General features: G+C 40.7%; 1 protein-coding gene across 2 annotated transcripts in view; it reads left to right on the top strand.

Annotated features, from left to right (window-relative positions):
* Window positions 1–17130, top strand: part of INO80D (INO80 complex subunit D) — a 96271-nt gene that overhangs the window by 61736 nt on the left and 17405 nt on the right. For both annotated transcript variants that reach the window (XM_023219392.3, XM_026454612.2), the window contains exons 7-8: window positions 8113–8222; window positions 10367–10500. In XM_023219392.3, the coding sequence (XP_023075160.1) occupies window positions 8113–8222; window positions 10367–10500 (244 nt within the window). The remainder of the gene's footprint in view (window positions 1–8112; window positions 8223–10366; window positions 10501–17130) is intronic.

Genomic DNA, 17130 nt, shown 5'->3' with positions numbered 1-17130 from the left:
ACTGTAGCTGGCCTTTTCAGTCTGTTTTCTGTGAATATTTACATTACCTCACAGATTATTTGTGCAAGTATTTTATTACATTGATTTTTTTTAAGAAAAAATTCCTTCTGTTTATAATGCAGATACTTGTTTATTGTGGAAAATTTTAAAAATATACAAATGAGAAGGGAAAAATCTTCATGTTGCCATTCACAAGACAGAATGAGCACTATTAACATTTTGATTCTGTTTCCTTCTAGTCTTTGTGTGTGTGTGTATGTGTGTGTGCGTATAAATTTTCCACCGAGCCATGTGTTTATATTAAAAAGCAAAATTGAGATCATGCTGTCTACATTATTTTCGTTTATTTCCATAAATGCTTTTGTCCATTTATCACTGAATTATGACCACTTTCTCATGACATTGTCTTAATTATTAATTAATTACATTAATTCTCATGACAATAGTTTGAGTTTTCTAGTTTTCCCTCAGAAGTATACCATAGCCATTTCCCTGTGTTCTTCAAGATTCTTTTGAAAACATGATTCATCATGTTTATATAATATTCCATTCATGAAAATCTGTATATCGGAAATGTAGAGTTATCTGATATTTTAGAAATTTTGGCATGTTACCATTTTGGTGGTAATGGTGAAAACCTTAGTACAGTAATACCTTAGTTTATATCTTTTTTTTTGAGATGGAGTCACGCTCTGTCGCCCAGGCTGGAGTGCAGTGGCCGGATCTCAGCTCACTGTAAGCTCCGCCTCCCGGGTTTACGCCATTCTCCTGCCTCACCCTCCCGAGCAGCTGGGACCACAGGCGCCCGCCACCTCGCCCGGCTAGTTTTTTGTATTTTTTAGTAGAGATGGGGTTTCACCGTGTTAGCCAGGATGGTCTTGATCTCCTGACCTCGCAATCCGCCCGTCTCGGCCTCCCAAAGTGCTGGGATTACAGGCTTGAGCCACCGCGCCCGGCCTTCTTAGTTTATATCTATAAAATGTTTCAAAAATCCAAAGTTATATTTTCTAAACTGATTACAGAATTCTGTTATACATATATAAACATAAAATATCTTCTATATAAACAAATATATGTAGTATCTGTTGTGTATATATAAATACATATTTATATAACAGAATTTTGTTTTTTATATATATTTTAATTGTGGGGTTTTTTTTTTTTTCCCAATTTTTTTGAGATGGAGGCTTGCCGTGTCACCTAGGCTGGAATGCAGTGGCACAATCTTGGCTCGCGGCAACCTCCACCTCCCTGGTTCAAGCGATTCTCCTGCCTCAGCCTCCCAAGTAGCTGGGATTATAGGTGCCTGCCATCATGCCAAGCCAATTTTGTATTTTTAGTAGAGATGGGGGTTTCACCATGTTGGCCAGGCTGGTCTTGAACTCCTGACCTCAAGCGATCTGCCTACCTTGGCCTCCCAAAGTGCTGGGATCACAGGCATGAGCCACTGCCCCTCCTGGTTATTACTTTTAACTGAAATACACATTTAAAGTACTAAATTGAATTTTAAAATTTCAAAACATGGCTGGGCACAGTGGCTCACACCTGTAATCTCAGCACTTTGGTAGGCTGAGGTGGGTAGATCACTTGAGGTCAGGAATTTGAGATTAGTCTGGACAACGTGGTGAGACCCCATCTCTACTAAAAAATACAAAAATTAGCCAGGTGTTGTGGCGTGCGCCTATAGTCCCAGCTACTAGGGATGGTGAGGTGGGAGGATGGCTTTAGCCCGGGAGGAGGAGGTTGCAGCGAGCAGAGAGCATGCCACTGTGCTCCAGCCTGGGCTATAGAGTGGGACTGCTTTCCAAAAAAAAAAAAAAAATTCAAAATATTATCTTACTTTAAGGAAGTGAAGTTCAATCTGATTCTTTTTGTTGTTGTTCAGACAAGGTCTCCGTCTGTCGCCCAGGCTGGAATGCAGTGGCATGATCACGGGTCACTACAGCATCAACTTCCTGATAGAAGGCCAGCTTCTTTATTGAGTTTATTATTTATTATTTCTTTTTTTTTTTTTTTTTTTTTGAGACACAGTCTCACTGTTGCCCAGGCTGGAGTGCAATGGTGCGATCTCGGCTCACTGCAAGCTCCGCCTCCTGGGTTCATGCCATTCTCCTGCCTCAGCCTCCCGAGTAACTGGCACTACAGGCGTCTACCACTACCCCCAGCTGATTTTTTGTGTTTTTAGTAGAAACAGAGTTTCACCGTGTTAGCCAGGATGGTCTCAATTTCCTGACCTTGTGATCCGCCCTCCTTGGCCTCCCAAAGTGCTGGGATTACAGGTGTGAGCCATTGCACCCGGCTATTTTTTATTATTTCACACATTTTTAAATTTTTTTTTTCTTTTAAGGCTAGTCAAGTGAAGCAGTGCGAGTGGAGAAGGAAGAAAGAAATCTGTAACTGGTTGTGGTAAATTACTTGTAAACACCACTGCACATGGACCAGCCTATTTCACACTTTTTAGTTATCACATTTTCTCTTTTTTTTTTTTTGAGATGGAGTTTCATTCTTATTGTCCAGGCTGTGGTGCAATGGTGTGATCTCAGCTGCCTCTGCCTCCCAGGTTCAAGCGATTCTTCTGCCTCAGCCTCCTGAGTAGCTGGGATTACAGGCGCTCACCACCACGCCCAGCTAATTTTTGTGTTTTTAGTGGAAACGGAGTTTCACCATGTTGTCCAGGCTGGTCTGGAATTCCTGACCTCAGGTGATCCACCTGCCTTGGTCTCCCGAAGTGCTGGGATTACAGGCGTGAGCTACCGTGCTTGGCCAGTTATTATATTTTCATATGACAACTTTTAGTATATATATAGAGAAAAAATTTAGGAATTTATGTACCAAAATATTCTAGATGGTGGGATTATTGATAAAACGAAAAAATTCTTAGTTTGCACGGTCTCATTTTTATGTAACGATCATAAGGCAATTGAGGAAATAAAAAGGTTTTAAAATGAAGTGCTGGCCGGGCGCTATGGGTCATGCCTATAATCCCAGCACTTTGGGAGGGCGTGGTGGGCAGGTCACAAGGTTGGGAATTTGAGACCAGCCTGGCCAACATAGTGAAACCTTGTCTCCACTAAAAGCACAAAAATTAGCTGGGCATGGTGGTGGGCGCCTGTAGTCCCAGCTACTCAGGAGGCTGAGGCAGGAGAATCACTTGAACCCAGGAGGCAGAGGTGCAGTGAGCCGAGATTGTGACACTGCATTCCAGCCTAGGCGACAGAGCAAGACTCCATCTCAAACAACAAAAAGAGATAAATAAATAAAACAAAGTGTTAAAATATAACCTTTGTTTTGTAGCTGTTGGTCATATTACTTACATGCCTTTTTTTGATATTTTTAGTGTTGTGTATTTTGCTTTTCATTTGTTGTAATAAAGTGACCTAATTTTCAGTTGCATATCTCACATGGATGCACTGTGCCCTTAAGAGTTTTCTAGAAGTGGAACAGGTTAGAGTTGTTTGAAGTATCTAATATATCATATGTAATGGCTGCAGCCTACTCTTCCCTTACACCCAAATCATCTTGCCTGGCTCCTAGACCTCTCAGTCCTCTGGATCTAGTATGTGTTCTAGAACATCCTTCAGGTCTCAGCTTACTCAGAGACTTATCTTCTTAGAGATACATTCCCTGATTCCCTGGACTATGTTAGGTTCCCTCTACTATGTATGCCTACTGTGCTCTGTATTCTGTTTGATTGTAGAATTTTATACCTATATTAATGTCTGTCTCTCATGCTAGACAGTAATTTCCATGAGAGCAGGAACAAGTTTGTTCCTAAATCTCCAGTATTGATGAATGAGTGAATATAATTGAATAAATGAAGATCTGTTCTCTATTTGTTGAAGGAATTTCCTCAGTTTGACACAGGTTATAAAATAATGATATCTAACATTTATATGATATAATGCTTTCAGGTGTATACTTTTAGTAGAATTGTCCAGCATGAACCAATTTGTATGTAAATATGTACGCTGAGTCTAATATATTATTATGATCTTGTCAGAGATGTAAAAGACTATACAATGAGTTTGGAAAAATTTGATATTTGTACGGAAAACTGTATATATCTACAATTCTTAACTGGTTATTTTCAGAACATCTTCCAAAGTGATGTCAGCGATATTTAAAAAACATTAATGATAACTGCCACAATAAACAAACACCAAGATGGACCCTGTTACAGTTTTCAGATTGATTTGATGATATTCGGTTGTGTCACCCATGATTAGTGAAAAGTTTATGGGCCAATGTATGGCTGATAATCATGTAACAATGTATCATAATCATTCTTTGGTGATTGGCAGCTTTTTTTTTTTTTTTTAGATGAGTCTTACTCTGTTGCCCAGGCTGGAGTGCAGTGGCACAATCTTGGCTCACCACAACCTCCGCCTCCTGGGTTCAAGCGATTCTTCTCCCTCAGCCTCCCGAGTAGCTGGGACTACAGGCACACGCCACTATGCCTGGCTAATTTTTTGTATTTTTAGTAGAGATGGGGTTTCACTATGTTGGCTAGGCTGGTCATGAACTCCTGACCTGATCTGCCCTCCACAGGCCTCCCAAAGTGGTAGGATTACAGGCATGAGCCACTGTCCCTGGCCGGCAGCTTTTTATATTACATTATATTCTAGGGTCACGAAAGTCAACTTTTAGTTGCATGCTGCCCTCTATTTGATATTTTTGGTATCAAAGTCCCAGTTTCAAAAAAAAGATATATAAAAGGTTGGCATTACATATTTTAGAAATTAAAAGTTTAATGGCTGCCTTCTAATGTGGACCGTTTATTAATTTTTCAGTTTTCTGAGATGGAGTTTCACTCTTGTTGCCCAGGCTGGAGTGCAATGGCGCTGTCTCGGTTCCCTGCAAGCTCCGCCTCCCGGGTTCAAGCGATTCTCCTGCCTCAGCCTCCCGAGTAGCTGGGATTACAGGCACCCTTCACCACCTCTGGCTAATTGTTCTGTAGTTTTAGTAGAGACAGGGTTTTACCATGTTGGCCAAGCTGGTCTCGAACTCCTGACCTAAGGTAATCTGCCGGCCTTGGCCTCCCAAAGTGCTGAGATTACAGACATGAGCCACTGCGCCCGGCTCGGATCCTTTAAAATACAGTTTGTTGGCCAGGCATGGTGGCTGGGCGTGGTGGCATGCACCTGTAGTCCCAGCTACTCAGGAGGCTGCTGTGGGAGAATTGCTTGAACCTGGGAGGCAGAACTTGCAGTGAGCTGAGATTGCACCATTGCATTCCAGCCTGGGTGACAGAGGGAGACTCCTTCTCAATAAAATAAGACATAGTTTGTATGCAAGCTAAATAATGTTAGTCTTTCCTATCAAATACCTTTGTCGTATTTATTGATGAGTAAGTGGAATAAGCCATTGAAATAGCTTCAAGTATGTGAACCCAAATTAAGTATCTTGCAGCCCACAATCGTACAGTGACTAATGTTTGTATGAAAACATCATTTATGGGGGATGCAATAGAGCACGTCAAGGGGAATCCTGGAGTAGATTTTTTAAATGTGAAAAACATGAAAAAGTTTTGGTAATTCCCTTTGTTTTTTTTGGGCTTATTTGGATAATAAAATATATCTAACATTACATCAAGCATTTTTACATTTTTTTTTTTTTTTTTTTTTTGCTGAGACGGAGTTCTGCTCTGTCACCCAGGCTGGAGTGCAGTAGTGCGATCTCGGCTCACTGCAACCTCCACCTCCCGGGTTCAAGTGATTCTTCTGCCTCAGCCTCCCGAGTAGCTGGGATTACAGGTGCCCGCCACCACGCCTGGCTAAATTTTTTGTATTTTTAGTAGATACGGGGTTTCACCATGTTGGCCAGGCTGGTCTCGAACTCCTGACCTCGTGATCCACCCACCTCAGCCTCCCAAAGTACTGGGACTTACTGATGTGAGCCACCGTGTCTGGCCATTTTTACCTTTATTTGTCCATGGGGTTATTGAAGCATGAGGCAATTTAAAAAAATGAAACCAATAGTTATTTTGCAAGTTTAGAATAAAGAAAATGAGGGAAGGTATTGTACACTAGTCTTTGAAGATAGCTGAGCAGTTTATTAGAGTGTTTAATGAAAATTATCCCTTTAGGCAGGGTGTGGTGGCTCATGCCTGTAATCCCAGCATTTTGGGAGGCTGAGGCGGGTGGATCACCTGAGGTCAGGAGTTAAAGACCAGCCCGGCCAACTTGGTGAAACCCCATCTCTACTAAAAATACAAAAAATTAACCAGGCGTGGTGGCAGGCACCTGTAATCCCAGCTACTCCGGAGGCTGAGTCAGGGGAATCACCTGAACCCCGGAGGCGGGGGTTGCATTCAGCCAAGATCACACCATTGCACTCCAGCCTGGGCAACAGAACAAAACTCTGTCTCAAAATAAAAAAAGAGAAGTATCCCTTTAATATAGAGACCCTTCTGTTTAAATCTAGACCAAGAGAATTTGAGCTTAGCTGCCAGAATAGTAAAGGTTTATTTATTTGAAATTACATATTCTTTTTATAGGGTTAAATTTAATGTAAACTTTTTAAAGAAATGATGGATAAACTATTTAGTTCTATGATCCACTTCCCTACTCTTATAACCCTGACAAATCTTGCAGAAATCTTAGTTAAGGCAGGTTTTAAGGCAGCACCATGGACATATAAACAGTGTTTATATGAAATTAATAACTATGGTAGAAGTATTATTTATATTTTGTGTGAATTCATATGTAATTTAGATTCTGTGTGGCCTTAACCTAATTAGTGTAAATCATTCCTTTGAAACCCTGAGAAAGATACTAGAAACAAACAGCTCAAAAGATTTTTTGTTTGTGATATCTGACTTGAACTCAGTACGTTAAGTAGATTTTTTTCTTCATACTCAGACTCGTAAAAGCCTAATGGTTTGTGATGCTTTATAGAGTCACGTAGATAGGATAGGTTTTGTACTTTTAAGAATTGTCTTTTTTCTTTTCTGTTTTTAATAGAGATGGGGGTCTCCCTGTGTTGCCCAGACTGGTCTCAAACTCCTGGGCTCAAGTGATCCTTTTTGATTTTGGGAGCCCTCCTCTGTCTCCCAAAGTGTTGGTATTACAGGTGTGAACCACTGCACCTGGCCCACTTCTAAGAATTTAAATGTTACTTACTTGTGTTTTTATGTTTGTGTAAAGAAACAGGAAGGATCTGCAAACTAATAAAATGAATACATATTATAGAGGGAGTGGGGGCTGGCAAATTAGGGGGCAAGGGCGAGAAGTCGATTCTTCACTGCCTAATGTTCTTTCATTTTTTTAATGGATCCATGTGAATACATTGCTTATTCATAAGATTTTAAATAAGTTAAAATATTTAAACATTAAGTGTACAAAGTGGAGATAAAATTTACTGAAACATGGATTGCACATATAATAGAAAGTTTAAAAAAATGGATCTAAAGTGAGTTCACCTTGGAGGATAAAAGCCACTCAGCCATTTCTGCATCTCAGTATCCTCTTCCCCATGTATGAGATGAAGAGTTTTTTGCAGATTTATGGGTTTAGCAGCGTGAGGCAATCAATTCCTAATAGAGGTGATAATCATAGTTATGACTAACAACCACTGACTGTTTACTATGTAATACTATATACTGTATATAAGTGGTTTAGATGTGCTTAATCTTTTTATGCTCCCAACAACCCTGCCAGCTCAAGGTACCTTATTGTCTCTACTTCACAGATGAGAAAATTGAGGCTTAAATGAGGCCTAGCAACATGCCCGTAGTCAAACAGCTAGTAAGAGGGAGAGCTGAGATTTAGAACCAGGTCTTTCTGATTCTTCTCTCATGTTCTTCATCACTTTTCTCTACTACCTCTTTGTGAAGAAAAGGGAAATAAAACATCACTTTAAAAAAAAAACAGACATACTTGAAACATATTGTGATGTAATTATTTACTTTGAATATCAGAAGATTAGGGAAATAACACAATTGGTAGTTGTAATACCGTGTTTCTTTAACTCACATTTGCATTTTATTTAGTGACTGTAGATGTTATAGATATTATAATGAGAGTGTTACAGAGCTGTGACATCATGTTGAAAAATTACCCTGGATTCTTAAAGCATTTTTTAAAAATTAATTTTGTGTTTTTCTTTCCTTAGCATAAGCCGGACCAAGTTGAGGGAGGTGGAACCAGCAGCATGCAGTGGAACCGTGAAGGGTGGACAGTGCACTAACAAAGCCCTTCCATTCACCAGACATTGTTTCCAACGTATCCTTTCAACTAAATGGAATGTGCAACCTAATTTGGGGCTATGTATTTCATTTTTAAATCAAGTGAATTACTTTTGAAACCATAACTATTTAATGTTTAAAATAATTTAACTTATAATTTTCATGACATCCTCTGAATAATTTTTCCTGTTTTATTCAAAAATCACAAAAAATAAGCAAAATTGATAGCAAATAGCAGGTTCCTCCAGTGTCTGTCACTTAATTATATTTTGTTAATAGAATTCTGATCCCTCAGGTGGGTTCTTGGTAGCTTGTGAGAAGGAGCTATAACACTCATTGAGGGACAAAATCAAATCACATTATTAAAATCTGTTTTTAGTCTTCTAAGAGAGTTACACAGTTTTACACTTTTATAGTACTTTTTCCTATAAGATTAGTTTACTCTTTTTAATGAGTACAGTGCTGATTTGAAACGAATGAAAGGTAACAAACATCACTGACTAGGAAAGATCTCTTTTAAAGTATAATTGAGGAAAACCTATGTTAAGAAGCTTTAGGTTGGTGATGAAATCTTATTGCTGTGACTTTTATTGAATATTTAAAATTAGGTAGCATTTAAAAATAGCAGCAATTACTTATCTTTACCGTCTATTTAATTTTTGCCCTCTTTTCTGTTCTTGGAACAGCTTTTTCAGCAGCACTTTCTATGTAATAAAGGCTTTATAGTTATACCTAAAAAACATAAAGGAAAAACACAAAGGTACTTAATAGATATAAGGTAAGTCTTAAGGAAATGTAGTAGCTAAAAGCAGGGAGTGCTTAAAAATATTGATGATGTAAAGCTCAGGTTTGTTTGTTTAGAGGCAGGGTCTCACTCTGTCACTGAGGCTGGAGTATATGACACAATCACAGTTCACTGCAGTCTTGACCTCCCTGGGCTCAGGTGATCACAGCCTCCTGAATACCTGGGACTACAGGCATACACCACCATGCCTGACTAATTTTCATACTTTTTTGTTGCCCAGGCTGATCTTGAACTCCTGAAGCTCAATAAATCCGCCCACCTTGGCCTCCCACAGTGCTGAGAGTATAGGTGTGAGCCACTATGCCTGGCCAATAGTAAAATTTTGATTTAAAAGTAATTTTTCATAAGTTGTGAGTCTGAGTTTGGTGCTGGAAATGTGAAGCAAAATATTCCAGTTTGGAAAGATGAGTTTTAATAATTATGTCTTTAAATTTTTATTCTTTGTAAGTATCATAGGCAGAAAATTTTCCTTTTAAGAGCTGTTTAAAAAAAGAAAGCCATTGGCTGGGCACACGGTGGCTTATGCCTTTAATCTCAATTTTGTATTTTACATAATACTCTTAGTGAATATGTGTAGACTTCATATGGTTGTGGGTAAGAGAATACTGCATTCAGATAGAAAAGATGATATATGGCTAAGCTGATCCAGGATCCTTGGGCTACCTGCTAGGCAGCTTGTGGTGAACAATCATAATCTCTAAAAAATACCTTGTCTGGGCTGGGCATGGTGACTCACACCTGTAATCCCAGCACTTTGGGAGGCTGAGGCAGGTGGATCACCTGAGGTCGGGAGTCTGAGACCAGCCTGACCAACATGGTGAAACCCTGTCTCTACTAAAAATACGATAAATTATCCAGATGTGGTGACACATGCCTGTAATCCCAGCTACTTGGGAGGCTGAGACAGGAGAATCGCTTGCTTGAGACAGGTGAATCGCTTGCTTGAACCCAGGAGGCGGAGGTGGCAGTGAGCCGAGATCGTGCCATTGCACTCCAGCCTGGGTAACAGAGCGAGACTTCATCTCAAAACAAAAAGCAAAAACTTTGAGTGGAACTTTAAGTGGAGTTCACCTGTTAAGAAGGAAATGTCCCTGCTTTTCCAAATAACACAATTTGGTTCAGAATGGTCGTTAAGGAGACTGGTACCAGGATCCCATTAGCAAAACAGAGTCCTTCAGAGTTGTCATCTGATAAATTCTACTATTATTTTCCCATATCAGTAGTGGAGCTAGTGCTGATATGGGTAATATTTATATTTATTATGGATAGTAAAGTTTGTACTTATTAAACGTAAGTAAGGGAACAAGCAAATTTTATATAGAAATTGAAAAATTAGAGTTTCAGTGTGTTTTATTCCTAACTTAAAAAAAACCCAGATATCCTCTTGAACCACTCTCAGCAGCTCTTCTCAAGTTGCACAGCCAAGTTTGCAGATGGACAGCAGTGCTCTGTGCCAGTTTTTGACATTACACATCAGACACCTCTGTGTGAAGAACATGCCAAAAAAATGGTAAGTTCTGCAACAGAGGCTTTCAAACTTTTCGTAGCTATCCACTGTAGGAAAAATTTTGTGACTTAGCACAAACTATGTATGTATATAAATCACTGAAACAAGTTTTGAGACAGGATTTTTATTCCCTTAAGATACATTTTATTCCCTTAAAATATATTTCTTATACATAGCAGAATTTCTAAATACTCTTTGTTCCTATGTCTCTAAGTTTTTGCTTTCTTATATACAATTCTACAAATGTTTTGAATAGTTCATAAAATTTCAAAGGCCCAGCCTTTCTAGAAATCTGTTGAACGTAATTAATTGCTTTAGTTAATGCTAGTATCATAAATCCTAATTAATTCAGAATAATTTGGAGAAGAGATGGATTTGAATTCGAGGAATATGTAAATTATGTAATCATTTAAAGAAAGTTCCTTTTTATTGTTTTCATCCATCAAGCAGTTACTGCAAAATACTTTCAGTATTAGGTATCTTATGTATCTTATGTACATATACTAGGTATCTTATGTACTAGAAAGTGAGATGCTTCCTGCCCTCTCTAAGCATGTTACAATTTTCAGGGATTCTCAGGGTGAGGGAATGGGTATTAGACCAGGACTTAATAGTTGGAACCTGTGATCCTGGCTTTGCTGCCAGCTTGGTGTGTAACTAGGGACTAAGGATTCGGCCTTTTTGGACCTCAGTCTCAATGTGTGTGACTCACTGGTGTATTAGTCTGTTTTCACACCTCTGATAAAGACATACCTGAGACTGGACAATTTACAAAAGAAAGGTTTAATTGGACTAACAGTTCTACATGGCTGGGGAGGCCTCAAAATCATGGTGGAAGGCAAGGAGGAGTAAGTCACATCTTACATGGATGGCGGCAGGCAAAAAGAGAGCTTGTGCAGGGCAACTCCCATTTGTAAAGTCATCAGATCTCATGAGACCCATTACTATTAAAGAACAATGCAGGAAAGACCTGCCCCATAATTCAGTCGTCTCCCACCAGGTCCCTCCTACAACACGTGGGAATTATGGGAGCTACAAGATGAGATTTGGGTTAGGACACAGAGCCAAACCATATCATTCCGCCCTGGCACCTCCCAAATCCCATATCACATTTCAATACGAATCATGCCTTCCCAACAGTCCTTCAAAGTCTCAACTCATTTCAGCATTAATTCAAAAGTCCACAGTCCAAAGTCTCATCTGAGACAAGGCAAGTCTCTTCTGCCTATGAGCCTGTAAAATCAAAAGCAAGTTAGTTACTTCCTAGATACAATGGGGGTATAGCCATTGGATAGATACAGCTGTTCCAAATGGGAGAAATTGGCCAAAGCAAAGGGGCTACAGGCTCCATGCAAGTCTAAAAATCCAGTGGAGAGTCATATCATAAAGCTCCAAAATGATCTCCTTTGACTTCGTGTCTCACATCTAGGTCAAGCTGATGCAAAATGTAGGTTCCCATAGTCTTGGGCAGCTCCGCCCCTGTGACTGCAGGATATAGCCCCCTTCCTGACTGTTTTCACGGGCTGGCATTGAGTATCTGCAGCTTTTCCAGGTGCACAGTGCAAGCTGTCAGTAGATCTACCATTCTGGGGTCGGGAGGATGGTGGCCCTCTTCTCACAGCTCCACTAGGTGGTGTCCCAGGAGGGACTCTGTGTGGGGGCTGCCACCCCACATTTTCCTTCTGCACTACCCTAGCAGAGGTTCCCCTGGAGGGCCTCACCCCTACAGCAAACTTCTGCCTGGGCATTCAGGCATTTGTATACATCTTTTTTTTTTTTTTTGGGGGGGAGACGGAGTCTCACTCTGTCACCCAGGCTGAAGTGCAGTGGTTTGATCTTGGCTCACAGCAACCTCTGCTTTCGAGGTTTAAGCAGTTCTCATTCCTCAGCCTCCCAAGTAGCTGGGCTTACAGGCATGTGCCACCATACTTGGCTAATTTGTGTGTAGTTTTAGCAGAGACAGGGTTTAACCATATTGGCCAGGGTGGTCTGGAACTCCTGACCTCAGGTGATCCGCTCGCCTCAGCCTCCTAAAGTTCTGAGATTACAAGCATGAGCCACCATGCCCAGCCTGTTTCTATACATCTTCTGTAATCTAGGTGGAGGTTCCCAAACCTCAGTTCTTGACTTCTGTGTACTTGTAGGCTCAACACTATGTGGAAGCTGCTAAGGCTTGGGGCTTCCACCCTCTGAAGCAACAGTGCGAGGTCTGCTTTGCTCCCTTTTAGCCATGGCTGGAGCGATTGGAACGCAGGATACCAAGTCCCTAGGCTGCACAGAGCCAGGGAGCCCTAGGTTTGGCCCATGAAACCATCTTTTCCTCCTAGGCCTCCAGGCCTGTGATGGGAGGGGCTGCCATGAAGACCTCTGACATGCCCTGGAGACATTTTTTCCATTGTCTTGGGGATTAACATTCAGCTCCTTGTTAATTATGCAAATTTCTGCAGCTGGATTGAATTTCTCCTCAGAAAATGGGATTTTCTTTTCTATTGCATTGACAGGCTGCAAATTTTCCAAACTTTTATGCTCTGTTTCCCTTTTAAAACTGAATACTTTTAACAGCACCCAAGTCACCTCTTGAATGCTTTGCTGCTTAGAAATTTCTTCTGCCAGATACCCTAAATCATCTCTCTCAAGTTCAAAGTTCCATAAATCTTTAGGGCAGGGGCAAAATGTTGCCAGTCTCTTTGCTAAAACATAACAAGAGTCACCTTTGCTCCAGTTCTCAACAAGTTCCTCATCACCATCTGAGACCACCTCAGCCTGAATTTCATTGTCCATATCATTATCAGCATTTTTGTCAATGCCATTCAACAAGTCTCCAGTGAGTTCCAAACTTCCCCATGTTTTTCTGTCTTCTTTTGAGCCCTCCAAACTGTTTCAATCTCTGCCTGTTACCCAGCTCCAAAGTTGGTTCCACATTTTTGGGTATCTTTTCAGCATCACCCCACTCTACTGGTACCAATTTGCTCTATTAGTCTGTTTTCATGCTGCTGATAAAGACATACCTGAGACTGGGCAATTTAAAAAAAAAAAAGGAGGGGAGTTTAATTGGACTAACAGTTCCACATGTCTGGGGAGGCCTCACAATCACAGCAGAAGGCAAGGAGGAGCAAGTCACATCTTACGTGGATGGTGGCAGGCAAAAAGAGAGCTTGTGCAGGGCAACTCCCATTTTTAAAGCCATCAGATCTGTGAGACCCATTCACTGTTACAAGAACAACATGGGAAAGACACGCCCCCATAATTCAGTCATCTCCCACTGTCTCCCTCCAACAACACATGGGAATTATGGGAGCTACAAGATGAGATTTGGGTGGGGACACAGAGCCAAACCTGACCAACTGGCTCTTTCACCAAGAACTTCTTTAGTTTTTAGGTTTCTTTTACAGACCATATGTTTTAAAAAATTTGTATGCTAAACTACATATTATGATTACATATTACATATGTTGAATAATTATTTTCCCACTATAATATAAAAACATTTAAAATATAGGCTTTTTTGTGTGTGTGTGAGATGGAGTTTTACTCTGTCACCCAGGCTGTAGTGCAGTGGTGCAATCTCGGCTCACTGCAACCTCCGCCCCCTGGGTTCAAGTGATTCTTGCACCTCAACCTCCTGAGTAGCTGGGATTACAGGTGCATGACACTGTGCTGGCTAATTTTTGTTTTTTTAGTAGAGAAAGGGTTTCTCCATGTTGGCCAGGATGGTTTTGAACTCCTGACCTCAGGTGATCCTCCCGACTTGGCCTCCCAAAGTGCTAGGATTACAGGCATGAGCCACCATGCCCAGCGAATATAGGCTTTTTTTTTTTTTTTTTTTTTTTTAGCTTATTCAGGCTTTGTCATAGCTAAGAAATAATTTCTATATGCTTTTTGAACCACTTTTGTGGGCCTTCATTGATGATTTCACAGACCCATGGTAATGGGGGCCCTGTAGCTTTCAAATCACGAAATAAAAGATCCCAGCTGCGTATTTTCTTTTTTATTTATTTTTTTTGAGACCGCATATTCTCATTTTAAAGTTCTGTCATTCCAGCATACTTCTAAGAGTAGGAAGATGCTGTTAAGTAGAAAAACTGTACTTCAGTGTCTGCTTTAGGAACTTATTATGAGTGAATTTTTGGTTCCTATAACAATTTTTTTTTTTTTTTTTTTTTTGAGACAGAGTCTCGCTCAGGCTGGAGTGCAGTGGCGCCATCTCGGCTCACTGCAAGCTCTGCCTCCTGGGTTCACGCCATTCTCCTGCCACAGCCTCCCAAGTAGCTGGGACTACAGGCACCCGCCACCACACCTGGCTAAGTTTTGTATTTTTAATAGAGACGGGGTTTCACCGTGTTAGCCAGGATGGTCTCGATCTCCTGACCTCATAATTCATCCGCCTCGGCCTCCCAAAGTGCTGGGATTACAGGCATGCGCCACTGTGCCCGGCCTCCTATAAAAATTATTATGTGAACGCTTTTAGAGAAATTGAACGCAGTTTTATTCTTTTCGGCTAAACTTTCCTACTTAGGCAAATTCAATGAGGCAAACCTAGACTGAATTAGTATAATGTAAATTAGTCATAAAATAATATATATTTTATATAATAATATGACAATCACAATTATACTAATCAAAATTTTTTGAAGTATTTACAATACAAATATTTGAAAATGGTTTTCTCTCTGAAGACAGTTAAAGAATCTGGCACTAGTTTGAGCTATTTTTGTTTTAGGTTAAAAATTACATAAGAGACTATAACAAGTACTTGTACCCCATCAGTAGTCCTGTGAGAGACTGACACTGGGAGATGAAAACTATGTGCAAATCTCTTGGCTCTGCCTTTTTTTTTTTTTTTTTTCTTTTTTTCTTTTATTGAGACAGAGTGTCTCTTTGTCACCCACCCAGGTTTGAGTGCAGTGGTGCAGTCTTGGCTCACTGCAACCTCTGTCTCCCAGGTTCAAGCAAGTCTTCCACAGTAACCTCCCGAGTAGCTGGGACTACAGGCACGTGCCACTATGCCCAGTTAATTTTTGTATTTTTTTGTAGACACGGGATTTCACCATGCTGGCCAGGTTGGTCTTGAGCTCCTGACCTCAAATAATCTGCCCACCTTGGCCTCCCAAAGTGCTGGGATTACAAGCCTGAACCACTGTGCCCAGCCTCTATTTTCATATTATATTCTGAATCCAAACACATTTTATCAATTTCACTGCTACGATTCTAGTCGAGGCTATCGTTATCTTTGCCTGGGTTATTGTAATAGTCTCCTAATTGATCTCCCTTCTTACCATATGCCCCTGTCACAGGGGGTATGTTGTTTACATAGCAGCCAGAGTAGGCTGGGTGTGTATATGTTCTACTTTCTTTGAATTGAATTCACTTTTTAGCGTACACTCTTAGGAGTTTTGTAGATACATACAGTTGTATAACCACCACCTAAATCAAGATACAGAACAGCTCCCCAGATTCTCTTATACTACCCCCTTTGTGGTCATCCCTTTGCTCCATCCCTACTGATCTATTTTCTGCCCCTATAATTTTACATTTTCCAGAATGTCATAGAAAGGGAATTCTGTGTTAATTAGCCTTTAGAGCAGGCCCTTTAGACTATACATCTGATCATATTAGCTCCATAATCAAAACCTGTTAATGGCTTCCCATCACATCCTCCTGCCACTGCCTCCCAAAGTGTTGAAATTAAAGGCATGAGTCACCACACCTGGCCTTTTCCCAAGTTTTGGCATGGTTCACTCCTTTCATTCAGGTTTATCGTGTGTCGCCTCATCAAAGAAGTCTTCCACCTGCCTGTTACCCTGTCAATTTTTATCCTCATACTCTACCTCATTTTTCTTCCTAACATTTGTCTGCCTAACAGTTATTCATTAGTTTGTTTATTTTCTGTATTCTCCTACTAGAATGTAACCTTCACAAGGACAGGAGCATTTTTTTGTTCACTGCTGTATCCCTAGCACTTAGAGATGCTCAGTAAGTAATTGTTGAATACATTAATGGTTAGGCACACCGATGTAAGGGGTTAAGATTCAGAACTAGAATATGACAGCCATTGGTAAGAGACTCCAGCTGCAGGAAGTCCCAGCTGTCAGGCAGAACATGGGATTCCACCTTTATAAGATCCTATGACAGATGGTGAGTGCATTGCCTTGACATAGAGGTAGAATGAGACAAAAGTTGGGAGTGAATAGTATTTCACTGTGCACTGAAGCTAGCTAAAAGAACAGCTGGCATTAGGAAAGCCTCAGGGAGTGAGGACTCTAGCTCTCTGGAGGCGAGCAAGGCAGGTATCAGTCACCGGCTGTTCTGTGTGAAGTATCTGGCACAGTACAAAGAGTGCCACAAGGCCACTCCACACAAGCTTAGGAGAATCAGGCAGGAACCTAAAACCTGACCCAGGTGATCACTGGGAGTCTTACAGATAGGACTTATTTTCTCTTGGGTGAGAGCTCAGGAGAACTTCCTCCTGAGATCAGCACTGGTGCTGGAGGGAAAGCCTGGAATGGATGCAGAGCACCATGTTCGGGTACTGGTCCTTGTGCATTCACCATTTGTTGAGTTAAATAGTGGACATAATACAAGTAGACCTCAAGTGTTGAGACAGAAAGAACTACAGAGTCTGAAAAGTAGCTT

Source organism: Piliocolobus tephrosceles, chromosome 11, assembly GCF_002776525.5.
Source record: "Piliocolobus tephrosceles isolate RC106 chromosome 11, ASM277652v3, whole genome shotgun sequence".
Classification (NCBI taxonomy): domain Eukaryota; kingdom Metazoa; phylum Chordata; class Mammalia; order Primates; family Cercopithecidae; genus Piliocolobus; species Piliocolobus tephrosceles.
The sequence above is the reverse complement of the archived record's forward strand: the minus strand, read 5'-3'. Positions and strand labels throughout refer to the sequence as shown.